At 51.4% G+C, this 26,967-nt stretch overlaps 1 protein-coding gene across 2 annotated transcripts; it reads right to left on the bottom strand.

Annotated features, from left to right (window-relative positions):
- Positions 1-5,269: 5,269 nt before the first annotated feature.
- ARHGAP25 (Rho GTPase activating protein 25) lies at positions 5,270-26,731 on the bottom strand. Of its 2 annotated transcripts, none has more exons than XM_051811844.1 (11): positions 26,220-26,731; positions 21,559-21,743; positions 18,932-19,019; positions 18,393-18,512; positions 15,940-16,147; positions 13,016-13,148; positions 12,535-12,608; positions 11,842-11,963; positions 10,793-10,986; positions 9,722-10,296; positions 5,270-9,141 (listed from the first exon to the last, which is right to left on the bottom strand). In XM_051811844.1, exons 2-11 carry the CDS (start codon positions 21,724-21,726, stop codon positions 8,931-8,933), a joined length of 1,893 nt encoding a protein of 630 aa, XP_051667804.1. In that variant the 5' UTR covers positions 21,727-21,743; positions 26,220-26,731; the 3' UTR covers positions 5,270-8,930. The 2 variants fall into 2 exon arrangements, with proteins under 2 accessions (XP_051667804.1, XP_051667803.1); XM_051811843.1 differs by having other exon boundaries at positions 26,371-26,731.
- Positions 26,732-26,967: the final 236 nt, after the last annotated feature.

The following is a 26,967-nucleotide window of genomic DNA, read 5'->3' as shown; positions in this document are numbered from 1 at the left end:
GAGAAAGTTTCTCCCTCAAATCCCAACCCACCACACAACATTGCTGGCAAAACTTGGTGGGAAATGGATGCATTCTCCCTGAAAACTGAGGTACTTCTTGGGGCAGATAATGCCAGAAAATGCAGAAGAGCTTTGCAAACATCTCTACTGCAATATATCCTGCAAAATAGCCAGCTCAGGGCAAAAGAGCTCCTGCTGGGAATAGGGAGTTTGCTTGTTTTCTGCTGTTGGTACATGCCCATCACAAATTGATCCACCTCCTGCTCAGCATTTCAAGGGCTTAGCAGGACCTTTGACTGCATTTTTTTAAGTAAACAAAGGAAATATGAGGGATAAAAGCAATCAACATGTTGGCAATATAGGAAATTATATGAGAGGAATGGATTTCCGTGCCAGGGAGTGATGCTTCCTGAAAAGAAGGGGGGTCCCTATCTCCAGATATTACACTTTGTGTGAAAGCCAGCAAAGACAATGGGTTGTGGTTTTTTTTAGATGGGCCACTGCAGGACCATTAATTCAGTATTAACATGACTGTTTTGCAGGAGCTGCTGTCAGTCGTATCTGCAGCGACTTCAGGCTGAGGGGATGCTCGTTGCAGCACTAGAGCTCCCCAAACAATGTCCTTCAGCCCCGTGTGACTGAGGCTGTCCAGGCTGGGAGCTGCAGATGGTGTTGAAAATATACGTGTTGAGTTAAGTGAGAAGGTTTAAATACAGGGTGGTCTCTGAAATCAAGTACAGTAGCTGACTAGCAACAGGGGCTAAACAACAGCCCAGCCTTCCAGAGCTCAGGTTTATGTTGGCTTTGCTGTAGCAACTCCTTATCTCCCCCGAGATTAGAGCAGCTCAGATCAGTTGTTGTGAGATTTGGTGGAATCCGTTTCCTGAGCTGTCACCACTGGCTAATCAGGAGAGTGGGAAAGCAAAGCTGCAAAACTGCAGAACTGATCATGCTCTGTTTGCTTTTATCGTCGTCGGGTTATGGGTTATTTATAAAATTTAGGTTAAAATAAATTTACATTACATGTATGAAGGGAATTTCTCCCTCTAAGGGTGGAGAGGCCCTGGCACAGGTTGCCCCAAGAAGCTGAGGTTGCCCCATCCCTGGAAGTGTCCAAGGTCAGGTTGGAGCAACCTGGGCTAGTGGAAGGTGTCCCTGCCCATGGTAGGGTGGCTGGAACTCAATGCTCTTTAAGGTCCCTTCCAACCCAAACCATCCTGTGATTGCATGATTTTAGATGCCCAGCTCCATATCCTGGCCCAGAGAAGCCTCCATCCAGCCTGCCACATGACCCAGCTGAGCTGCAAGCAGAGCACAGGTTGTACTGGAGGAATGAGGAGCCCTTTTAGCAGTCCTAAAGCACTGGGAGCTGGGTTCACCAGTCATTGCTCCCTCAGCAGAACCACTCTCCCCAGTCCCACCCTGAATTCCCCCTGGGTTAAAATGACAGTGAGGATCCACAGGAAACTGAGTCCCACACCATTTGGAGGCTCCTGGGCTGATGCAGCTGTTGATAGAGTTGAAGGGATTTGATTCTGACTTACAGCAGTTGGTTGCTGCTGAGATGGACACAAAGTGACTTTGTGCAAATACCACCTGCTATCCAAAATTTCCCTTAGAGCTTTGTACCAGTATTGAAGTTATTCTGGCATGGAAAGCAATCTCCTTTCATCCACAGTTGATTTCCTTGCTGAGCTCCCTCCTTTTCCCTCAGGATTTCTCCAGCTCACAAGGTTTCTTGTTCTTTCCCACTCCTCTGCCCATCGACAACTTGCACCAGCTGCAAATTTGGCCCAATAATATTGATTGCATGTTTGTGCTTCCTCTGTGCACCCTAATTAGCGGGTTTGAGATAAGCCCTGTGCCCTGAGCAGGAGTTAATGTCAGGGGAGCAGAGCAGCCCATCCTTGGCAGGGCAAGTGTCCTTCCTGCAGGGCTGCCACACACCAGCCCCCTGACAGTGCTCAGGGCACTGCCTGCAGCACTAATGAGCTCCAGGGCAGGGAAACTGTTTAGACAGGGGCCTCAGGGAGCTGCATTAACCCCTGCTCAGACCGCAAGAGAGAAGAGTAACTTTCAGGGCAGAGCTTGGTTAAGCCAGACCTGCTGCAGGCTCTGGTGCACACACAGGGGTGCCGCGGCCTTTGAGGGATCCTCTGGGGCACAATAACAGCTCTAGGAATGAACAACTGCACCTTTCCCTTCATCCCAGTTGTTCCTCTGTCAATAACCATCCTCCTTCTGCATCATTCTTCTCAGGGAAGGAACCAATGTCTTCACCATCAGCACCAATGTTGTCAACACTTCTGCCTCAAACCTCCAGGCCGAGCTTAATAAAATGAAGGTCACCTGGCGAGACTGGAGACCAAGTTACTATCACAAACATTTATAGATTGGATTTATTTATTTATGGAATGGGATTTAGGTCTCCCAAGACTTGGTCTGGCGGTGCCTCATATGTTTGCCCTGCAAACATTTTCAAAAGGCTTCGTTTCTTCTGTGCTGCATTTTGGAAAGTAAATACGTGTGACCTCGATGGCTCGACCTTCATTGGGACTGAAGACTGAGTTAGTCTGGTTTGAATGGTGGGTGCTGAGCTCTCTGCTGCAGACTCTGCCTGGTGCAGGGTCACCTCCACAGGCCACGGGCTCCTTGCTCTGGTGTTGAAGCTAAAAGAGGGTGGGGAGGTCAGGCAGGAGAAGCACAAGCACTCTGACCCTCACCAGGGTGCTGAAAACACCGGAGGTGCAAAGCACATTAAAGTTCCCTCTCCCCCTTTGGTGGGATGTGAGGAAGCTTCACTGTTCCTGCACGTGAATCCTGAACAGCAAAGGGACAAATGGAACGAAGACTCTGCTGCAATTTTATTTCTAAAGCCACCCTGCTGCCATCATCAGGGAGGGGTGATGTCTGAGCGAGCACAAGCGGGTCAGAGTGGATGACAGCAATTTAATCTGCTGATACCTTTCCATACCTTCTTGTGCTATCCTTGACCCCAAGCCAATGCCCTTCCACTGCCAGCTGGGGGAAAGATACTGTCTTTTGGAGCTAATGAGTTTCTAAACATGCCTTCTGCAAACTGTAAATGGGATTTATCCCCATTTCAGACTTCACGGAGCTTTCTTTACACTGGATAGGAGGAATACAGTGAAGGAGCAGGATGTTCCCACTCCCCTAATGGAACCATCCCTTCCCAGGGTGTGACAACACTCCAGTTTCCAGTGGACATTTTGACCTTTCGCTGTCTGTAGCTGTCATGTTGGGAACAACTGTCCTTGGGGTGCTTGGCTGACCTCCTGACTCCTTTTGGAATGGCATTTCCACAGAGCTCAGCACCTAAAATGAGCACTAGAGTTCTAGTGGCATCAGAAATGTTGGATGCATGTGAAGGCAACACTTAGCAGCATCCAAAAATCCACCCTCTGAGCCCCAGGAGGGGACACACAGGGTAAAGGTGTCACTGAGAAGACTCAAAACTGCCAATGGCCCTCGGGGTTGAGTGTGGATCTCATCCAGAGCACATGGAGGGCAAGGGGAGACTCTCAGGCTGGATGGTAGCCTGTGCCAGCCTTTATCAGGGAGATGAGGAAGGAAACAAGGCAGTGCTGTGGGGAAAGGAAAGATTTACCTCTCACATGCTCAGAGAGCAGGTGCCAAACTGACGCTTGTTTTGTTAATAAGAGGTCAAAGCCTGGCCTCTGCCTCCCTGGCTGCTTTGGGAACCCACCCGCTTGGAAACAGCTCCCTGGATGCAGCAAACATTTGGGCCAGCTGGTGAGATTCCTGCTGCCCTGTCCCCATCCCCGTTATCAGCACGCTGTGTGAGAAGAGCTGAAATATCACAGTGCTTTTACACGTGATAAAGCAAATTTTCACCGCCCACAGCAGCGGCCGCTGACGGCGCCGGCAGCGTCGGTGCCCTGGGCTGGGCAGGGCTCACCAGGGTGCTCTGGGCACAGGGAGGCATTTTGGACAGGGTTAGGCATGAAAAGGGCTTTTTGTGAGGCTTCCCCACATCATGGGCTCGGGATAAAGAGGATATTTCCTTCCCACCCAGCTCTCTGCTCGCTGGGCTGTTCGGCTTGCTGAGGGCTCTGGTGTTTGCTGAAGGTCGAGCACACCCTGCAGTCCTGCTGTGGCAGTGCCACCGAGGGCCCTGCTGCCCACAGCCAGGGAGATCACACCCAGTTCGTCCCTCTGTATTCAGCTGAAGTTACAAACCTTATTTCTTAAGAAACCTCATTTCTTAAGAAACCTGATTCCCAGTTGACCACTGAGCACTTCTGGTTATGGGAAATATCTCCTGAGAAAACTCTTGCAAAGGAAAACACTCGGTGAACTATTCTTGGTGGGGACAATGCATGTGGTGAGCTTTTGGCAACATGAATTATCCAGGGAAGAAGCTGTCCCAGCTGGGGCCTCTGTGCATTATTCACCATGCAAATGCTCAAGGTATCTCCCAGCTTGAGCAACTCAGAATTCCTAAACTTGCAGGGTTTTGGGGGACTAGAACTGATGAGGATTTTCTTCAAAGAAGTTCTTATTTGGACAACTCTTGTCCCTGCTACCATGGCTGCTTCCTCCTGCATTACCAGGATGCTGCTTTTTCCCAGGTTATTTTTCCTCCAGGTCATTTGGACTCTGTGGCATCCCTGTGCTGCAGCAAGGTGGCAGGAAAACACAGGGAAAGCGGGACAGTGGGACTGCTCCCAGAGTTTGGGACATTTTTTCTCCCCACCTGGGTGAACAGTTATCCATACATTCACTTTGGCACTATTTTCTTCTCAGAAGCAGCCTGGTCTGGGGGTATCTTTCAGCTCCCATGTAAAGGAAGGACAGACTGATCACTCTGGAATTGCCACGGGGAACAACATGTTCCCACTGCTCCTGGGGCTGGACAAGCTCCGGGCTGGGACAATCCCCCCTCAGGAATGGCCGGACACTTCCCGCACGTCCACCTCGCCTCCCCCAGCAACGTGCTCCTCTGAGCAGTGGCCAGGCTAAAAAAGGAAAGTTCCCTCATGCCAAAAATGCAACTTTGATAAATATGAGGGGATAAGGCAGAATGAGTGGGGCTGGCTCGGGATCCGGAGAGAATAATGTGGGAAGGATAATTTTATTTTCTTGCCTCTCACGCCTTCCAAACCCTTGGATACAACTAAGTGAATTCCTAAATTAATTCAGTAAATACCTGAGAAGAGCAAAACAGATTTTCTGCTCTAACACAAATAATCCTAAACAGTGAAAGGACTGAAACTATAGCCCAAAAGGTGTCATATTTTCACCCCAAAATGCACGATTGAACAGTTTTACATGCACTGAGGTCTGTGGTTTAATGGCTCTAATTTGGAAAGTTGTATCACATTTAAAGGGAGAGGAAAATCCTCAGTCTGATTCATGGGTTGTCACCTTGGTGATGTTCTGGGTGTCCTCAGGTTGTGCACTGAGGGTTAAGGGGGTGAAAAACTGCCCTTCTGGCAGTTTCCAAGCCCACAGTGCCCAGGATAGGGTTGAAAAGGACCTTTCTATAGGATTTATTCTTTATTCTTTATTGTTGACAGTCTGTTGTGCCTTTACATGACAGTAGTAACTTCAGATTTTCTAGAGGATCCAGAATCAAAGTCCAAATCCTGCTGAGCTGAGAAGCCACCAAACAGCCCTCCATGAGTTTACATTGCCCCTCGCAGCACAGAGGAGCAGCAACCCCTGCTGCAGGTGCAGGAGACACTTTCTCTGCTGCTTCTTCCCCAAAAAGCTTCATGGCTTGGCTGCAGGGAAAAAAAGGAGGTAGGAAATATAAGTTGTGCATCGATCAGTTTTCAGGGGTCTCATATTGTGGTGTCTCCACAGAAGATGTGGAAGTGCTTAAAATCCAGAGTAGGATTTGGGCAGTGCCAGTGTTCAGTGTTCAGACACAGTGCTCTGGGCTGAGCAGAGAGGAGTCTCCTTCAGGGAAGGAAAGGATGTAGTTTCACAGCTCTGGCATGGGCACATCCATGGTTCTCTCTCAGGAAAAAGCTCACTTTTAAAACAAAAGGAACATCCTCCTTATCTTACAGCCCCCAGCTCACAAGGTGTCCGTGTCTGTTCCTCCCTCCAGGCACTGAGGAATTTCCAGCCCACCCGACCTCCATTGCAAAGTCTATCTTTTAAAGATGACCTCTATAAACACTCCAAATGTTAATGGGTGGAATATCTTCAAAGAAGTCACTCTGATCTTCAGAAACAGCCACGAGGTTGTTTGGCCTCTGCAGCGGAAGTGGTGGAATGCACAGTTTATACTAAAATAACGTGCACTTGTCCTAATCATGGAGGCCTTTGAGCCTCAGCCAAGCCTTTGCACGTCATTACAATCTGCTGTGAAGGAATTATTTGCCTCTTCACACTTTTGATCTCTGCAGAAAGGAGCGTGTGGCATTTCCAGCCCAGATGTTCAGAGAGTTTCTCCTACATCCAAGGGAGAAGTTTCTCCCTAGTGACTCCTGAGCCTCATGCTCAGATTCGTGATGAGTCTCTTGCAAAGGTAAAAAATTAAATTAAACACTGAAGCAGCTCTGTCAAGGTCATCTGAAATCACAGAAAGGACTAGTGAAGGGGAGCAGCTGCTCTGAAATGGTGGCAGACACTTTGGAAACCCCTTGATTTGAGTGTCAGGAGGTCGTGGGTCCCATGGGGGGACTTTGACTTGCAGCACCAGTGGAGGAGGAAAGAGACTTTAGGAGGCAACTCAGGATGCTGTGGAGTGTGGGATATATGCAGGTGGTGGGGAAGGGGAGGGTTGGGGAGCTCACCCTGGAAGGTGGCTAAGCCTGGTGGAGGCTACCCTGCCCTCCCTGGGGCCCTTCTCCACGATGCCCATCCCTCTGAAAAGCTGTGGAGCTCTGCACCAGCACACCCAGGCCTGCTGGTCCAATGCTGGGGGCTACTGAGATCCTCACTGAGATTTCACATCACTAGGACTGAGATTTGAAAAATTTTAATCAGATTTGAAACCTTATACTCAAGTTTGAAACCTTTGGAACTCAGATTTGATCCCTGGGAAGAGCAGAGGACCTTGGCTGTGGATCCTTGGGAAGGCACTGGGATTTTGTACATTTTGCCCACACAGGCCTCCAGAAGGTTCAATTCCATGGTGTGAAGGTTTGTAGGCAGGGCAGTGAGGAGCTGTGTAGTCTCTGGGGATCCCATGGAAAGGAAGGACACCCAGAATCAGTATCTATAGGTCCAATGAGTTATCTATGGGTTGGATTTTTAAATGCAGCTCGACTTTCACAAACCTCTCCTTCACCAGAACTTTATACCCACAGCTGAGCAAAGGTGGGTTCAATGCACCAAACTGAATCTAAGTCTGAGACTGAGTCTGGGCTCAGTCTTAGGGCTAAACAAGACCACCCCACCCCCAGCAAGGCTGAGAGAAGCAAGTGCTTTATACCCAATATTGACTTTTATTCTCCAACAATGTTTTCCCACTCCCATCTCCCTTTGTTTCACACAGTTTCCTCTGTGTCCCTTCCTCTCAACAGTTCTTTTTCCTCCCCAGGCTCTGTCAGACAGCTCTACAGCCTGTCTTGAACATAATTTTGCCTCATCAAAGCCAAGGCCTCAGTAGCATGAATCCAGTATTTTGGGATTCACCTCCCTGTGCCTGGCACAGACACACGTGGTTGGTCCTGCTTGAAAACTCCTGCAAGTCTCCATGGTTTTCTCCTTTCCATCCCCACAAAGGCTCTGTGCTGAGCTGAGCCTGGGTGTTGCTCTTCCCCCTTCTCAACATAAATGGGGAGTGAAAGGTTTTCTTCAGTCCTGCTATTTTTCTTTCCTCCCCCAAAAAGCTCTGGCAACACTGTGGTACTGCTGGAACCACGACTTGCTGGCAGGGGTGGGAAGAAGCAGACAAGGTCATAAATAGTCACAATGGGATTTTTGGGTCCAGTTTGTCTTTATGGTGGTGGCAGTAGGTGCTGGGGAGAGCCCCAACATCATGGTTGGGGTGCAAACCCAGGTCTTCACCAGCTGGCTGAGGAAATCCTATTCTGTGCTATAGAAACAATGAGAAACCAAAGCAGGGGCAGTAAATAAATCCAGATCTGTCATTCCTTGAAAACTGCCCATCAGGGAAATTGTAGCAGCCCCATTTTCTGTGCTGGAAAGTTGCTGATGGACTCCCTCTGCACAAAGATCTCCGAGTAGGGGTGTGTGAAAGTGCTCTCCAAAGCTTTGTCAGCTCTGCTGGATTTCTGTGCATGTGGGAACAGCAACTTCAAATACCTGAACAGCCTCTGAACTGAAGAGGTTTCTGTGATATTGGGATTTTCCAGCTGGAGCCTTGGTGTTGATGATCACAGCAGGTGATTCTGCAGATCTCTGATTGACCTGAGGAGCTCTTTGGGCTTGTCCTGCTCTATAAGAGCAATAACCAGCTGGGGAATCAACATGAACACCTCAGCTGAGGTGCTGAAGCATTTGCAGCCCACCAGGCAATGGGCTGTGCCATCCTGGACCCTGGGGCTCCTCTGTTTCCCTGGATCCAGGATTCATGGATGTTTTGCACGGTGGGGATCTCCAGCAAGGCACCAGGGGGCTGGAGGAGGGATTTCTTTCTGTAAAGGCAAAACGTGTCCCTCACCCAAACTCCCACGTGCAAGGCATTCTGACTGAGCAGCAGGAAGTATTGGCCTGTTCTCCAGGTAACTTGAGCAGCTGAAAGAGGAGTTGAGATAAACACACCAGAAAAAGCTAAAGGATATTTTGGAAAGTTCCATTTTCAGAGCATTAACCAGCCTCTAAACTCTGGACTCCTCCCTCCAAATGGGCCCGTGGTCGGCAGCAAGACACTGGACAATACAAGTCCCTGGCTCTGAACCTGCTTGGAAATTCCTGTGGATTTGTGCAGCTGCATTTTGTGCCTGTGCAAAGCTGGGTGTCTCCTCCTAGTTGGTTTTGGCATCAGTTTTGCCTGTGGGTTTACTTAATTTTTTTATCTCCTCCTCAAGCTTCTTGTTTTTCTTCTCCACTTCCTCCCGCGAGCGCTCCACGTTCATCAACTTCAGCTCCAGCTCCTCAGACTTCTTCTTCTCCTTCTCAATGTCCTGGTTCAGCCTCACCACTTTGGCCCAGACTTCGTAGTTTTCCTTCTGGAGACTGCAAAGAAAAATGGAGCATGAAAGGATTGGATCAGAAAAGTGCTGGAAAACCATCATTTGGCTCTGAAGGAGTCCGACCTCTGTGTCATTAAGGAATAAAACAAGCCAAAGGTCCTGCCCTGATTCCCTCAATAGCCACATAAAATGATGCAATAAGTCAATATGTGTATTGATCCTGTGATAACAGTGACAATATAATCACTATATGATGGTTACAACTAACAGTGTCATAATGCTACTACTGAACTCTGGAGAGCATGATGGTAAAGATTAAGGTAATAACAGGAATTATGGCAGTTTGATTATGGCAGGAGCATTGCAGTGCCATACAATGATGTGATAAGAAACATAAAGTATTAATATTGTGGTAATTTAACATTAGCAACTATGTCATGACAGTACAGTAGACACAGTACAATGATTTTTAGAGAGCCTACTAAATACTGTACTTTAGCATTAATCATTACTCTTGCATACTGTATAATATTATTGGTACATAAATCTGGGCAATATTTGCTGTCATCACCCGAGCTGCAGATTTCCTGCTCCCCAGAAAGCAGCTCCCTGCAGGGAGTTACCTCTTGATTTGTTCCTCGTAGTCATTTTTCTGTGCTTCCATCTCTTTTTCCAGCCGAAGGACCATGTGTTGCAGGAACTCCCTGCTCTCCTGATCAGGCTTGGGCACCTCAGCGGCGGGACTGGCTGGTTCCTTTGGCTCGTTGCTGGGGCTGGGGCAGGGCAGGAATTCCCTGTCGGAGATGCTGCCGGAGGGGCTGGGGCTGGAGCCGCTGCCGTCCCCGCTCTCCGGCGGGGAGGGCGGAATGCTGTCGCAGGTCGCTGCCCGGTGGAGGTCGAGCAGCTTAAAAAGATCGTGAGACAACGTTCTCTTGTGTCCATCGGGGACCACGGAGCGGGAGCTGCTCCCGGGGGAGCTCTTCCAAAAGTCACTGGCAAAGACATCCCTTTTCTCCGGGCTGCCTTTGTCCCCCGGAGCGGCCGCTGCCAGGAAGGACTTCCTGTTAGGTAAAGTCTGAGTTCTTTTCCTTGGCTGCATTTTCCACATTCCCAGGGTATCTTTGGGCTCCTTATCTTCCCTGGGGGCACTTGAGCTCGCAGCTGGTCCAGGGGCGTCGCTGGAATTCGGGTCATCCCTCTGGAAAGTAGAGCATGGCATTAGGAGAGGCTGGCCCTGCCCTGGCAGCAGGCAGGTTGTAGCCACTGCTGGCACTGCAAGATTTCCAAAGGGCACATTTGAACACAGCCACAGTTTTCCATTAAAATTATTTTAGACTGGACCCTGTTTCCCATTAAAAAGAACTTTTTGCAGAGATTTCTTCTGAGAAAAGCCTTTAATCCTCAGTGCTTTGCCTTCACCAGCCCGAACTGAAAAGGTTTCGTCTGTTCAGCTGTTTAGATGAAAAGCATTGGGAATTTTCATTTTTCTCAGAATAGTAGATTTTCCACAGGAAAGTGGAAAGTTTACCTACATCATTTTCCTGATGTAAATATTCCAGAGCTGACAGATACAGCTCTTCCCCCTTTTAACAACAAGTGCTTTTAGTGGCTCTCTGACCTGTCAGAGCCCATAATAACTAATCACACGTTCAATAAACATGGGTGTGATTGTTTCCCTGGGGATCTGTCCTTACCATTCGCCTCTGGATCACGGCCCTGGGCACGGCAGGGTCCTCTGCAGCCCCCCAGCCCACGGAGCTGCGAGGGACAGGGGCTTTCTTGTCATTTTTGGGGGCAGGTGGGGAGAGTGGCACATCCTTGGACAGGGGGAAGAGGTTTTCGTGGTCACTGATCATCACAGTCATCACCTTCTGCACCCGGGGAGTGCCTGGAGGGATGAGAGATTGTCAGGGACAAACCCAACACAAAGGGATTCCTTCACCCACACTGGGGTGTTCTGGTTGGGCTTTCGGTGTCTAAAATGGAGCTGCAGGTGAAGACAAGGAGCAGGATCATAAAGACAAATAAAGGGAGGGATTTTTATATTGCCTTTTATTCTATATCAACCTATTAATATATTTATTAGTATAATTATAAATATACCATATTTATAATATATTATTATGTAATTATAAATATTAATATTTAGACATTATTTTTATATATATATATTAATAGCAGGAGTAGGATATGGAGCAACCAAGCTGTGAGTCTGCTCAGCTGCACCAGGCCACAATGTGTTCCCCTTTGGCTCAACAGCCAAGCCCAGGTTTGGGGTGTATGAATATCTGGATAATTTGCATGTGAAGTCTGTAGAATAAAGCAGCCTTTGGCCTTATAACTTCTTTTATCAGCTCTGTTACATCTGTCCCTGCCCACGGGGTTACAGTTTGGCTCAGCTAAAAACTAATTTCTCTGTGTTTCCTTTGTTTCTCTCAGAAGAACTTGACACCTTCCTGCTCTAAGCAACAGAAATGACCTCACCAAATTCCTGAATTGTTTGAGCTCTCTGGACAGAACAAAGAGTGTAACTCCAAACAGGTTTTTGTCACCATCACCACCTTTACAGCCACTTACACATGGCTTTACTCTGCTCTGCTGTTCTGTCTGTGCCCAGGCCCGTTTCTGGCTGATATCCATTGGTCCATCCATAGAAAAATTGCAGTTTCAAGATTGTGGATGCACCTGAGTATTCCAGCATGCCAGGTGCTCCTACACCAATTATCCCAGGAGTCCCTCTTACCTCTCATAATAGTTGCAGGATCCTCTATCTGGGGTCTGATGAGGTTCACTCCGATCACTGTTGCCAGGTTATCCACACTCATCTTGTTGACACTGGAGTTCAACTGTATTTCGTGTAGAAACCTGCCAGAATTCAGGGGTAAATATTTCCCATCAGAGGAGGAAGGTTGCAAAAAGCCTTACACACCCATTGGTATAAATCCTGATTTTATCTGATCCTTCAGCTCTTCCTCTCAGTCACAAGGACAGAAACAGTTCACCTTAGAACAGCGAACTGGAGCTGGGTCTTACTGGTATCAGAATAAAACTCACCATGTGATGAGCTGCTCACCTCCAAAACAAACCAAAAAGGAAGGGAAACCCCCAATAAACCTCAGAATAAACCCACCCAGGGGGGGTGAAACCCAGAGGTTTTGGTGCACCAGGTTTTGTCCAGAAAAACTGCACCTGATTTTAATTCTCAGGGATTTTTAAGTGAGTTTTAGGGTAGTGATTTATGCTCAAGCACTGTTGAGGTGTTTATCCCTGTGCCTGAAACTCTCCCTCTGCAGAAGTCAGGATCTGGTCACTCAATGGGAACCAAACCATGGCTTTAGAAGACTCTGCCTGGAGGAGGCAGCTTTGGCCTTTGGGGTGACAATTCTGGTCCCCAAGACCAAATCTGAGCTGTCCACACCTTGTGCACAGCACTGACCTGCAGATGTAGCTGAGGAGGTTGTAGTTGTCTCGGGGAAGGAGAGACAGTTGCTTCAGGAGCTCCTGATGGCCCTAAAGGCAAGTAAAGAAACAGCTCTAGAAAGATTCACAGATATACATGGACTCAAGAACAGCTCTTGGTCACTCCATCCACCCTTGTATGCTCCTGCCTCCTGGTGATTCCCAGTCCCCATCCCTGGGAGTGTTCAAAAAACACATGGATGTGGCACGTGAGGACGTGGTTTAGTGGTGAACGTGGTGGTGCTGGTTGATGGTTGGACTTGATGATATTACAAGTCTTTTCCAATCTTAATAACTCCGTGATGTTATGGTTCTCTTGTCATTTGCTCTCCTTGGAAGTCACATTTCTCCATCAGACCAAGCATGGACACGGAGAAGTTCCGTAGGGAGCACAAAGCCCTGGGTATGAGACACAGCTGGTTTTGAGGCCAGAAGGAGCAAAACAGAAACATCTCTACCTTTGTCTCATCAGCATCCAGTGCCTGCCCACAGAGCAGGAAATCCTCGTACTGCGCCCAGGGCACGACGGGCTCCGGCAGCTCCCGCAGGTACAGCTTGAACAGGGAGGCCACAGTGTGAACATCCGTGTCCCTGCAAGGTGCAAAGGGGCCCTCAGGTGACACTCAGCCCCAGAAGGCCCCAGCAGGGGAGCAAACCCTGCCCGTGGCTCCGTTTGAGCTCCATGCACAGATGTGGACACGGGGAGATGTAAATGGGGAGGGCACCCCGAGCCAGGGAATGGCCCCAGCTGGCAGGAGAGTAAAGGCTTGGTGGAGGTTTTCACTCCCATGGGTCTGATAGGTCCCAGTGTCTGAGCTGGGATAGCCAGAAATTCAGTAAAAGGGCTCCTGTTCTCTCCCAAGACTGAGTTCTGAGCAGGCACAGTCACTGCCTCAGCTCTCCCAGCTGCCCTTCCCTGCCCCTGGGCCCTGGCACAGTCCCTTTCCTTGGCTGCTCCACCACGATTTTGGGCAAAGCAGGAGCCAAGGCAGCAGCAGCTGCCCCTGGCACGACACAGGCTCCTCTCCTGGTCAGATACTGCTGTCTCCATCTCTCCCCTTCACACTCTAAACCTAAAATCACTTTTCTTCACCCACTGGACAGCTCTGAAGCCACGTTATTTAATGAATGGGAGCTGAATATCTGCAGTTCTACACTGGATCTTGTTGCTGCAGTCAAATGATAAAAAAAACCAAGAAAAAGTAAGCAAAACCCTTGTCCCACCTTCCCACTCCTTCAAGTAAAGCCATCCCAGCCCACACTGGGCTCTGGAGGGTTTGTGTGCCCATCCTGGCACTCCATGTTTGGCCACAGTTCCCACTGTGGGGCTTCAGATCCTGTCTCAGACCAGCAGCAGTTACTGGGGCTGTTCTGCTGGGACAGTTGTTTGCAGCTTTGCAGCCCCTGGAGTTGAAATTATGTCAAAAGGACACTGTCAAGATCAGAAGCCTCTAATCTGACCCACCTTGAAGTCACTAAACTGTTCTAAACTTCGAGCAAAAATCCCCCAGGTCAGTTATTTTTAGGATTGGTTTGGGGTCTAAAACACCATTATTTTTACAAATGCACATAAACATGAAGGCATTTTTTCAGAGCTATATTTTTGTAGGGCCTACCAATACACACGATTTAGTCATCCCAGGTGCCTGGACTGCAACAACAGTTTTCTAACACTCCCCACTCAATCCAGGGTGAGTGTGCCCGTGAAAACCCAAACAGGCAGCACAGAAGGTTGAGCCAACCCCTTGCTGCACTCAGGTCACTCTAAACTCTGTTATTTGCTTTCCTCCTCACCGGGAAAATGTTTTGGTTGAGGTGCCAGGGGATTGCAGTCCTCCTGGGACCACCCTGGGATGTCATTCCCAGCCCTGTGGGACAGGGGCGACGTCACAAGGTGCTGGGAAAGGGCTGAGCTCCCTGGCCAGGCCCTGCTGCAAAAGTTCTGCAAAAATTGGAAAAAGGCTTCACCTTCCCACAGGTTCCAACAGGAACAGGCTGAGTGCCCAGGAAGTGAGAAACATTCAGCTGCAAAGCCACTGGTGGGATGTTTTCCCTCCCCAGCTTTGACTTGCAGGGGGGATTTAGGTCAAGGTGCTGGGATTTCTCCTAACAAAACTGGATTAAAGCAGGAAAAGTTTTATGGTAGGGACAGGTGAACAGACAGAGCAGGCCCCTGCACACCACTTAAACAAGGTGTTTTGCACAAAAATCCAGGGAAGCTCCTGGGTTTGGGGCTCCCCTCCCACCAACATCCCAGGTCTTGCTGGCAGCTCTCAGAGCTCAGGTGTTGGCACAGGGAGCAGCTCCCAAATTCTGCCCCGGTGGGGCATCCCCATGGCCAGTGTCACCCTCACACACAGCAGCAGCCTGGGCACTCCTTGTCTCGGGTCTGGTGGGCAGGACAAGGCAGGAATTGAGCCCAAACCCTCGCTTTTGGTGCCATGAAAAGGCAGGACCCACTTTTCCATTATTGCAGGTCCGGGATCATGGATTTCACCAGCACAAACTGCCAGGTGAAACCCCAGCACAGGTGAACAGGACAGGGTGGGAACTGAGGGATGGAATTCCTTATGGAATTGAGGCCAAACTCAAGGCGTTCACGTGGGGTAGGTGGGAAACTCCCTTGGAGACAGGGAGGCACCTGAGGGGCAGCTGCATCCCTTTGGGATCCCTTTGGGAAAGGAAGCACCAGGGCTTTACCCTCCTCCTCTCACTTTGCACAGGCCATAGCAGAGGTAGCAGTTGCAAATGTCTCTCTCCAAAGCCTCTCCAAGACCCATGAGCAGGGACAGGCAGCTCTCCCAGATTCAGGGAATTCTCCATTTCCTCTCGGCCCTGCAGAGGAAGAGGGTCAGGGGGGCCTGACCTGCCTTGCAGCAGCAAAAATCTCTCACATCTCTGTGTGGTGTAGGGAAAAGCAGTAGGAGGAAAATATCATGGCTGTGGGCTGGCAGGGAGAGGAATAACTTCTGCTGTGCATCGGGGTGTTCTCTGAACTCATTTAGGATCCTCTCCTTGCTCTGCTTTCTCTAAACCCTCAGCTGATGGGCAGTGCAGGCTCTTCCCTTTGCTCCTTCCTTGGCTGCTCCTGCAAATCCTAATTGCTGCCCTGTGCAGGGCTAAGGATTGGACTCCATGATCCTTGTGGGTCCCTTCCAGCTCAGCACATCCTGTGATTCTGTAAATGCTTTCCTTTATTTCCATGAATCTCATCTCAGCAGCCCCTGACTCTGCCTGTGCCTCCCTTCGTGGTTTCTGCTGAATCCTGTCTCCTGGTCAAGCCCTTCTGGAGGGTCCAGGTTTCCTGCAGGGCATGCAGGGGGGTCAGACTGGCTGCTTTTTCCCGGGATTTGGGAGCAGGAGAGGGGGAAGGCAGCGTTACCTGTCGAAGGACGGCCTCTCCCCGGCGTCGAAGGCGTCCCGGAGCTGTTTGACCAGGTTGTCCTGGCCGGGCAGGCGGAAAATCCCCTCCTCGCTCAGCCCGTGCTCCCGGATGAACTCGGCACATTTCTGCACCAGGATGGGCACCTGGGGCTGCCCAAACTTCTGCTCGTAGGCCATGGTCTCTGCCAGGCGCTGCCCAAACACCGCTGGCGAGAGGACACACGGTCAGAGGGGCCCAAAGCTCAGCCCAAGGCTCGTCAGAGGAGCCCCAAAGCTCAGCTTAAAGGCTCAGCACCCACCCAAGGGGGTCCCTGCAAGTGCTCCAGCAGCACCTGCTGCTCTGACAGCACAGGACACACCAAGTGCCTGCAAACTTTTTAAACCTACACTCAAACCCAGGGAAGTTTCTGGAAAAGTCTTTGCTGAGACGAAGTTCCACAGAAAGCAGAACTTTTTTCCCAAAGAAACGACAGCGAAACAAAACCTTGTTCCTCCTCCGAATAATTCACAGTTCTTGAAACAATTAAAGCCAGGCAGTGAGCCTTGGGTTTTGCCTGCCTAGAAGCAGGGTCCTGATACAGAAGGAGACAGGAGCAAGGCACAGGGAGGGAAGGCAAGGTATAAAAAGCACAGAAATAAGAAGGGATCCTTGAAGGGATTTGGAGATGGAAGTCTCACTGATCCAGTTGCTCTTTTTCCCTCTTCCCCTCCAGAAACTCCCCTGTGCAAAGGAACAGAGTTCCACAGGGGGTGGTACCTTTCCTTTGGAGAAATGGCTTTTTCCTCCTGAACTCCCAGCAAAGGGAGCATTGGGTGGTGGGAAGGCAGCAGCCTTCAACCCAGCTCTTCCTCCTCAGAGCCTGGGCCATGAGCAGACAGATCCCAGCTCCAAGTGGCTCTGGGATATTAATGGCACATGGTCCTCTGGTCCTCTATCACATTTGTGCCCCAGCAGTGCCTTGATGTGTTCACTTTGTGCTCTGAAGGCTGAACTAATTCCTGTGCATCCTGCAGCCCAGGAAAAAGCAGGTAAACACCCTCATCTGGAACCACAAGGCCTGTCAGCACTTGCCTGGTCATGGGAGTTTTTCACTTATCACTCGCTTACACTTTTAAATAAAGAATATAAACCTGACACTGTGCACAGGAAAAGCAAATATCTTCTTTTTTTTTTCCTCTCTGCTTTGGTAGCTGATAATGATTTGGTTATTTGACTGCAGGCTGGCAGATTTGTTAATCTGGGGACACCACCCTAATGTTAGAGGGTGACAACCAGCCCTGCAAAACCCTCCAAGATTCTGGAGATGCTTTTGCTGTTTCTTCACACTCTGCAGCTTCTCTTCTTCTTGGTGAGCAACAAGCTCACAGTGAGTTGGGTCACAGGGCTGCCAAAACCTCCACTGCACAGTGGGTTGCTCTAAAACCTCGTGTTGCCTCAGCTCACACTGAAGCCAAAAACCTAAAGTGTGAGTTTTGGGGTCTGTTAACCCAGGTATTCACATAAAATGCAGCTCCACAGTCCCTGACTTCTCTGCTGTTCTCAGGGGTGTCTGTGCTATTATAAATTACATTTTCTGACTTATAAAGTCACTTCATCTCTCTGGAAGGAACCAACAGCCTCCTAAGTTCAAGTAGGGATCAGATGTGGAGTTGTTATTAAGTATCAGAGCCAGCTGGGGCAATGCCCTGAAAATTTCTGGCTCACAATCCTCAGTTCACTGGGTGGTGCTGCCCTGGGGGAGGCACAGCCTGGTTCAGTTTAGAGGCAGAAAATCCTTATAGGAAAAGGCTGGATAGTTCATCCTGATGGGAAAAGTGGATGGAGTGACCTTTGCTGCTTCTTTTGTGGTTTCATCTGTGGTGTCAAATTTACAGTGTGATCCTTTCTGATCCATCCATGCTTTGTAATTCCCTGACTGCAATTTTATAATGGAATAACTGCATGGCTGGGGGTCTGGAAGAGGATCTTGGGACTGGAAGAGAAGATCTGGGGCTGAAGGGTGCCTGAGTGTGTGGCCAAGGCAGGCTGGAGAGCAAATGGGGGCAGAAAGGTTGGGGTGAGCAAGAAAAGCTGGAAGAAAAGCAAAGCAAAGTGAGGAAATTGGCTGGTGAAAGGCAAGATTTTTCAACACTTTTATCCCTGAATGGGAGTTGTTTTCAAGAACAACTTTTTCAGGGTCAGTAAGTCAATGAGGAAGTCGGCAGAAGAAGATGAAACCAGCCCAGAAATGTTCACTCACGCTCAGCTGCCTTTTCCTCAGCACTGCCTGTGTTTGCAGCAGCCCCAGCACCAGGGTCTGCTCCAGGTTTTGAGGGCATCACAAGTGACACAGCTCCCTTTTCCAGTGCCAAAGATTTGTGAGCCCAGCTTTGAAATCCTCACCCAGAAGTGCTTCAGACCAGAGGACAGCAGGAGATCACCCCTCCCAGAGCTGCCCTGCCCCCCTTTACCTCCTGAGGCCGAGCCCAGCACACGCCGGATGGATTTGACCCACTCCTCCATCTCGCTCTGGGAGCTGGCCATGAGCACACAGGGGTCCTGCCCTGCCCGGGGCTGGTCTCCAGCCACCCCTGCAAAAAATAACATTTATGCACCATTTATGGAGGGCACTGGAGGAGAGGAGAGGAGACACACTCGTGCTGCTTTCTTTGCTAAATGCCTCTGGCTCCAGATTTCCCCGTTAACGTCTCCCTGGCTGCGAAGGAAGCAGAGCTCTGACACTTCACTGAGGAAGGTCTGCAAGAAGGGAACAGAAACTGCTGCACTTTGCAGCTTGGCAGGGCTCCTGCTCACCATGGGACATGGGCACTGACACAGGGCCCTGCTCCGGCCCTGAATATTGAGATATTTATTTTCACAGGAAACAGCACTGTGGGGACCTTGGAAAAAAGTGGGAGCAAAAGGACTGGGGAAAAAGACTTGCCCAAATGATTTTGGGTGAACAGTCCAGCCCAAAAGTGTGCAACAAAGAGGAGTGAGGCTTCCTCACCTGGGATGATTTCGAAAATGAATTTCCCTCCTTCCTCTGGGTTGCTGGCCACCTCCTTGATGGTGCTTCCCTGGAGGGACAGGCAGCCCTAGGACAGAGCAGAGCAGCAGCTGAAAATACCTGTGTGCCACCTCTGCAAGGCCACACAAACGTGTGTCAGCAAGGAGGGCAGAATTCCTGCTTTCAAACAGGCTGCAGGAGCTATATTTCATATATTTGATAGATAGATAGATAGATAGATAGATAGATAGATAGATAGATAGATAGATAGATAGATAGATATACACTAGAATGGCTTTTCAAACAATAAGGGCCACTTCTTAAATGCCAGTTTTTCCAATGAAGTGATTCTCAGAATGAAAAAACTGCTTCTTTTGCTCTTTCTTTTTTTTTTTTCCTCCATTCTCATGCTTTTTTAGCCCCTGTTGGGAGTGGAAGGAGAGAGAACAAAGGAGAAGGGACTTGGCAAAACCACAGAGGATCCTCTTTCTGCTGTGACGGAGCAGGAAAACTGTTCCTTTAACACAGCATCACTTAAACCCAAAAACCAACCCAAAGCTGGCAGGAGAGGAGCAGAGGAAAAGAAGAAAAGGGATGGGAAATCAAAAATTAAAGTGGAAATCAGCCATTTTGTTGGACCTTCTCTCCCCTGGCTGTGGGGGCTGGTGGAGGGGCTGGGCTGAGTCAGTCCCGGAGGCCTCCCGGGGCAGGAAATGAGGTTGTGCCCCAGAAATGAAGTTTCTCAGTGATTTCAGACTCCAAGAACCTGAACTGCAGCTGCATCCATCAGAACCTTTGATGGATCCATCAGAATCTTTGATGGATCCATCAGTATCACTGATGGGATCAAAGGGGCTCAAACTACCTCAGGGTGGTGCCGCAGGGTCACAGCCAGAGCTGCCAAAAGTGCCATGAAGAGCCATCAGCTTCTCCCAGTACTTTCTGTTCCCACATCCCATTTACAGGGGAGGGGGCTCCTCCTCCCCATCACCCTCAAATGGGGCAAAGCCAGAAATGGGACCTGGATCCCCCCTGTGCTTCCACCCCGAGGATCCACTGATCACCTTCCCCTTAGGAATGTTTTCTATCTTTTGCTCCTGGTGACACTTCCTCCAGAAAACTGCTTTTCCCTGGAATTTCTCCAAACGAGGAAAAGGTGGTGGATGCTCAAAGAGCAAGTTACAATGTGGATAAAACAAATGAAAAACTAAAAAGTTATCCATATAAATTTGGGAAACCACTTGATTCCTTCCAGGCAGGTGTACTGTGATGCATTCCCTGAGAAATGGTTTATATGGGGTGGATAGAGGGTTGTCAGAGCCCGGAGGGGCCGAGGGTGGGATGGTGCTCCCAGGGGTCCAAGGGTGGGATGGTGTTGCCAGAGGGGGCTGCAGACTTTGGGCACTGGTGCAGACATTCAAATCCTGCCACAGTGAATGATCACACTCCAGTTGTGTGCAGCGGAGCAGGTGCTTGTTGGGCTCTCCTGAGGACCCCATAAAAGCACCAGAACTGCTCTGAAACCTGCTCAGCTGGTTTACAGCCTTGTCCCTCAGAGGAAAAGGCACTGGAGGTTTCTGGCCATGCAGGGTGGGCCAGGGCAGCACCTGCACCACTGAGGATGGAGCTGGGCTGGGATACAAGCCCACAGGCCAGAGAAACAGGAATTTCCTTCCCTTCCAGCTGCCTCTCCCATGGCAGGAGGTCCCATGGAAGCAGCTGCCCTGGGCTGGCCCCTGCCCAGCCCTCAGCCCTGCCCTGAGCTCTTCCTCACACCCAGGCTATGCTGGAAGTCCAGTGGTTTTTCCCTACAAGCATCCTGTCAGGTGCCTTTCCCATCAAGAGCAGGGCTAAAACCTCTCCCAAAGTTCCCATCCCCTTGTGCACCCAGTGCTGCACCTGCTGCCAGGGAAACGGTGTGGAAGTGAGGTCTTCTCAGCTCCCTTCTCCTGTCTTGGGAAAAGATAACAGCTTTGCAGTGGCTGACTGGTTTGTTTTTTCCCAGCACCCCAATTCTTGGGCACAGGGGCATCCAGGCCTCGGCAGGGCTTGCAGGCATCCAAAGAATTTCAGAGAATAGATGAAGTTCCTGATCAGGATCCTTCATCTCTCTTACTGCCCAGAGGCAGAAAACTCCTTTAATACCCAACTCTAGATCCATCCCAAACCATATCATAGAATCATGGGATGGTCTGGGTTGGAAGGGTCCTTAAAGCTCATCTCATTCAACCCCCTGCCATGGGCAGGGACACCTTCCACTAGCCCAGGTTGCTCCAAGCCCCATCCAACCTGGCCTTGGGCACTTCCAGGGCTGGGGCAGCCACAGCTTCTCTGGGCAACCTGTGCCAGGGCCTCCCCACCCTCCCAGGGAAGACTTTTTTCCTAATATCTAATCTAAATCTAGTCTCTGTCAGTTTGAAGCCATTCCCCCTTGCCCTGTCACTTCAAACCCTTGTAAATAGTCCTTCCCCCTCCTTCTTTCAGGCTCCCTTCAGGCACTGGAAGGCCACAATTAGGTCACCCTGAAGCTTCTCTTCTCCAGGCTGAACAACCCCAATTCTCTCAGCCTGAATTTCCCAACACAGGGGGAGTTTGAGAACCAGCAAAGCCCAGTGGCCTCGTCCTACCTGTGGTTTGGCATCATCCTCATCCTTGTAGTAGTAGAGCTGCTGGCCCTTGAGCACGAAGTACCTCTGCTGCCAGTTCTTGACGATGGAGCGCTGCTTCTTGAGCCAGCCCAGCTTCAGGGGCCGCTCCAGGGCACTGGGGGAGCCCGGGCGGGGGTCCCCGCTCATCACACTCCTGGATCGGGCTGCCAGGGACACAGAGGGCTGGGCTGGGACAGGGGGAGTGCTGGGGAGTGCCGGGGGGTGGGGGGGACACGGGGGACACCGGGGACAAGCCGCCGGCAGGGAGAGCAGCTCTCGGCCCCGCGGCCCCACCGAGCAAACTGGCTGAGTGCTCAGAGGAAGTGGCTGCACTATCTGTCAGCCTGTGCTTCCTTTTTCCTGCGTGGGAGTAATTGTCTTGCAAGTGAGAAGAAAATCATTAGCTTTTTTTTGGTGGGTTTTTTGTTTTGTTTTGTTTTTTTTTAAATGGGAGTTTGTGTTTTTTCCTACCCACCCCAGCAGAGTGACCCGGCCGGGCTGGGAAAAACTGCCTGGAAGTTGCTCTGGGAGAACCTGATGTTCCCAGCGGGGAAGATCTCAACACTATGGGACTGGAAAGTCTCCAAGGAGGGCAAAAGTGCCAGTGTGGATTTACCACTGGGCAGAGCAGTGTTCCTGTCTCCTGTTTGCACAGATGAGCCCCACTGGTGCCAGGGACCCTGTGCCATCTCTCAGTGCCTCTGTGACAGCAAATGCCTTGGGAGGGATCATTTCCAGAAGGGATTTTTGCCTCTGGACCAGGCACTGCAGCCCCCCAGTGCCAACCCAGCTGGGCAGAGCCAGCATTTATGGCAGGGCAAAAACCATTTCCTGACTCCAGGGGAATTGGGCTTCCCTGGCCTCTGCCCACGGTGATCTCCTGAGGTTTTGCATCTCCCCTGCTAAAATGGGGCTGGTGGCACCTGGCTGGGTCCTGCAGGTGAGGACTGTGCAGGATTTGGGCCCCAGAGCCCCGTGGTGGTTCCTGGCAGAGGAGATCTGGGCACAGCCAGAGCTGTGGGGGAAGGGGTGTGACACTGTGGGATGGAGAAATCTCTGCCCCCGGACACCCTCTTCTCCCCATGTTGGCCAGTGGAGCAGAGAACTGCAAGAGCTGCATTAGATATGAGCACTAGGAATCCTGGCCTGGGCCTGAGTGCAAAGGAGAACCTGAAAAAAGTGCAATTTCAAAATATCTGTCATTGCCTTGTGATGTTGGGGACACCTGAGCAGATGGCACATGGCACAGACAGCCCCAGGGAGCACCAGCCTGAGAACACTTGGCCCCCAGGGCCAAGCAGGGCAGGTGCTTCAGGGGGTGCTGCAGTTCAAGTGTGTCCCCACTTTCCCTTCCAAAATCCCCCAGAGCAAGAAACCCCCTGTGTTTTCCCTTCACCCTGGGTAGGCACTCTGAGCTCACCCCCCACTACAAACCTGTCACAGGATTGCAAATCACCTCCCCAAAAATCCCAAAAAGGGTTGTGAATGCCAAAATCAGCCTTCAAAGTGCCACAAGGATGCTGCACATTCAGTGTGGTCCTGCAGAGAATGAGGTTGGAAGCAGGGACCTTCCAAAGGGAACTGCCAGTGAGCTCTCCGGAAAAATGCTGGTACTGGGGATTACCCTGATGAAAAACCTAGAGGGGTTTCCAAATTGCTCCTCCAGCTCTGGCACCTTCTCTGCTCCTTGCCAAAACATCTGCATTACTCAGATCTCCTAAATATTAGTGATTCCCAGCAAAGTGCTCAGGAGCAGCATCGCTCCCCTCCATAAATCACATCCCTTCATGTCCTGTGGCTGCTGCCGACTCCTGGGGACGAAGGAATTTTGGGGAATGATCCTCAGGGCCCTGCTTGCCTCCTGTGGGGGCTTATTCCAAAGTGAACCTGTTCAACTCAGAGGGTCCTTAACTCACACGGGTGGGAATCAGGGATTTGCTCCATCCACCCCCATGTCCAGCCTTCCCCAAAGAGCTCAGCCCAGCAGTGCTGATACTCGAGTAGCACAAGGCTTGGAAGGAGAAATTTGGGGATTTCTATGAAAAATGCAATGGTTTTCTACCCTTTATGGGAGGTATCAACCTCCCTCTAAGCCCATCAGGGTCTGCAGATGGAAAGGAAGTACCCAGTGGGTGCTGCTGCCTGGGGGTCCCTCCTGCTCTCAGCCTGGAGCTTAAATTGTCCATCCTTGCTGGAAACCAGGTTTATTTTCTCCCTCCTTGAAGCCTTTCCCAGGTCCATCAGGACTGTGGGTTCAGAGGGGTCCCCTGGGGTCCCTTTTCCTCAGAATCAGCCCTTCCAGGATCAAGGTACAGCTGGAGGCCTGGCCTTATCCCTGGCTTAGCTGTGTTTGTGCCCATCCATGTGCCCCCGTGTGAACATGGGGCTGTATTTTCCCTCTGCACGAGGCAGCTCTGCCTGAACTTTGGGCTCGTTTAGGGCCAGAAGAGCAGTTTTGCTACTTTTACCTCCTCCCCAGCAGTGTCACTGCCCAGCCCCACCTCAGGGCTCGAGCGGGGGCGTGGGGAGGGCCCTGCTCTGGGCCTTGGCTTTGCACAAAATGAGGCTTTTCTGCCCAGTGGAAACTTCTCTGCACTCACAGAACCAGAACCACCAAGGCTGGGGCTCCTTCCTCACCACTTTTATATGTCTCTGCCTTTTGTGGCTGGTGAGACACCCAGCTCAGGTGTGATGTCCAATTAAGTTGTGATAACCAGCTCAGCTGTGATGTCCAATTAAGTTGTGATAACCAGCTCAGCTGTGATGCCCAGCTCAACATTTTAGGTGGGGTGGGCACAAAGCTTTTTCCCAGGCTCTCCTTGCCCTGCCAAGCCCTGCACCCTCAGCTCTGCTCTTCTCTGCACTCTCACGGGGCAGGAAGGAGCCACCAAGAGCAAACGTGGTGCCCCCAAAGCGTTTCCTGTGGCAACCACCTCTAAGGTGGAATATTTCCTCCAAAACATCCTCACTCTCCCTCCAGCCCTGGGACTGGCCACAGCAGGGTGTCCTTGTCCTGCTGCCCACCCTCCAGAAAGAGGAGCCCTGTCAGAGGGCACTTGCAGGAGGAATGGCAGAAGGTGCCACCCTGGTGCCCACATGGACATTTGGCTCCTGCTCCAAACCCTGTCCTGGGCAAGAGCCCCCCCTGCCCTCCTGTTGCTCCTGCCCTGCAGGAAGGATAGTGGGGACTTGGAATAAAAACCAGTGTAAGGGCCACAGGAGGTTTCACAGTGAAATCCCAATTGACATAAAGAGCTTTGCAGTTTCCTCAGCACAAGGAAGGAGCTGGTGCCCTGTCCTGGGGCTTCCAAAAGCTGCCTGTGCCACTGCCAGGGCTGGGGATGAGGAAGGGACAGCCAGGAGGAGCCAGTGACAGCAGTGACAGCTCATTTGCAATTATTGCAAATGTTTGCAAATATGACCTTACATTTCCACAAGTAAAGTCACAGCACCCCTGGAGATACAAACAGACACCCTCATCCAGCAGCTCACAGCAGCTAGAGGCTGCAAAAAGCACCAGGAATTTCATCACAAGCAGATTTTCTTGGAAAAAAAAGAAATTCCTGGTACCAACACAAGTTCAAGCTTCTGTCCCATCTCCACCCTTCACTCCCCTGCAGGCTCGGTGTCCCCTGGCCTTTTTTTCTGAGCTGCTGATTGACTTTACCTATTTCTCCACAGCCTCTGGGCAAAAAAGTATGAATTACCCTGGGAATGGGCAATGCAGGAGTCCAGGATGCTTCGGTGATAACTGTGTGGGGATTTCTTTGTCCTCCTTGAGTTTCTGGGCCACCTGAGGTCTCATCCTGCCCATCACTGGGTGTCTCCAGCCCAGTCAGAGCTGCACCCCTTCATCTGGGGCTCTGTGTGAAGGAAAGGGTTTGGCCACTCCCAGAAAAGTGGGCACAAATTGAAATAACCTTGCAGGAAAATCCAGGCAGATCAGCCTTGGAATCTGTCTCAGTGGGGAGGAGGCAGAGCCCGGCAGAGACCAGCTGGGTCAAACCTCTGCACAGAGAGAAATCCAGTGTGTGCCTGGGCCAAGTTTGGCACCAGTGCCAGGAGCACAGAGGGCCTTGGCCTCAGTGTGTGCACAAGGCTGGGCTCCTGCGCCCCTTCCTTGACCAACCCATCCTCACCCCGAACCCTCCCTCTGGCTGCTTGACCCCAGACCAGGCCCTGCCTCAGAGCCCACACAGGGATCTCACAGTCCTTCCCAAAGGGGTTCCCAAGTGGTTCCCATGCTGGAGATGGTGGATGAGAGCCCTGCAAAGCCTGGGCAGAGGCGGGAGGTGGGTCAGGGAATCCCAGCGTGAGGCTGTTCCATGGGGTCAGAGGGCTCCTGGCCCCCCGAGAGGGACGCAGTGATGCCGGAGTGGGCGCAGATCCCTGAGCCAGGCCGAGATTGTTTCCTGCAGCCGGTGCTGTCCCGCTGCCCCTCGGCCTGCAAGGCTTGGCCAGCAGAACGAGCCCCTGTGCTTTAAACCCCCCTGAGCCCGGATTTTGGAGGGGCAGCAGCCCCACGTTGCCAGGTCTCCCTGTCCCCCCCCCCCCACCGAGCCGCAGCCCCGGCCCTGCTCCCTCAGCGGCCCTCGGGGACAACTTTGCAAATCACTTCTTGCAAATCATTTGCAAATCACCTGCGAACCATCCACTGTCTCGAAGGCAGCAGCTGAGGGCCGGGTCCCCCCTCCAAGGCCGCGGCTGCAATCGCAGCCGGGCTTGGCCACAGACCCCCCACAGCCCCCATCCCTGCACACTGACCCCGACACGAGGAGACACCGAAGGTACCTATTTTTGCAGCGTCCATTTTCAGGTTGAAATCCCAGTTCCGTGGCAGCTTGAGGGACATTTTGGACCAGGAAGGGCTCTTTTTTTTTCCAAGGTGGGCTTGCTTAGGAGATGGGCTGAGCCCCAGCTCCGGTGGTCCCGTGGGGATCCTGCGCCGGGGGTTGATGCCCCCACGAAGAGCAACAGCTCGGCAGGGCTTGATTTGCCAACGAACTTCCTCCTCCCTCCGAGGGCGGCCGAGAACAACCCCATAAAAGTACCTTCCTGCCCCGCTTCCCCGCACAGCTCTGCCCCGGCTGCCCCGACGCCGCTCGGGCGATGCCCGGCGCGCTCCGCTCCCGGCCCCCTGTCTGAGGGCTCGGAGGGCCCGGAGGGCTCGGAGGGCCCGGCCTGCCCGGGACGTGCTGCCCGGGGCTCCCCGCGCTCGGCTCGGAGCATTTGAGGAAGTGGGGCCGGCCGGGCCCGGTGGGGCAGCGGGAGCCGCTCGCCGAGGACACGGCCCAGCCCGGAGTTTCGGGAAATGTTTTGCTCGGCAGCAAAGCAGACCCGGCTGTGGCTCAGGATGATGTGCCTGTCCTGGTGCATCCCCCTGTGCAC

This window comes from Manacus candei, unplaced genomic scaffold (assembly GCF_025592945.1).
Source record: "Manacus candei isolate 608988 ecotype Guabito, Panama unplaced genomic scaffold, ASM2559294v1 h1tg000084l, whole genome shotgun sequence".
Lineage (NCBI taxonomy): Eukaryota > Metazoa > Chordata > Aves > Passeriformes > Pipridae > Manacus > Manacus candei.
Note: the sequence above shows the minus strand (reverse complement) of the source record. Positions and strands in the feature narration are given on the sequence as shown.

Bases quoted from the DNA above. Each gene is read 5' to 3' on its own strand.
- ARHGAP25 (XM_051811843.1), bottom strand. From the start codon at position 26,431: ATGTCCCTCAAGCTGCCACGGAACTGGGATTTCAACCTGAAAATGGAC. The intron at 10,297-10,792 runs GTAAGGACAGAT...TCTACTTTCCAG, and splicing joins CCGTGATCCAGAGGCGAATG to AGGGATGACCCGAATTCCAG. The intron at 9,142-9,721 runs GTAACTCCCTGC...TTTTCTTTGCAG, and splicing joins TACGAGGAACAAATCAAGAG to TCTCCAGAAGGAAAACTACG.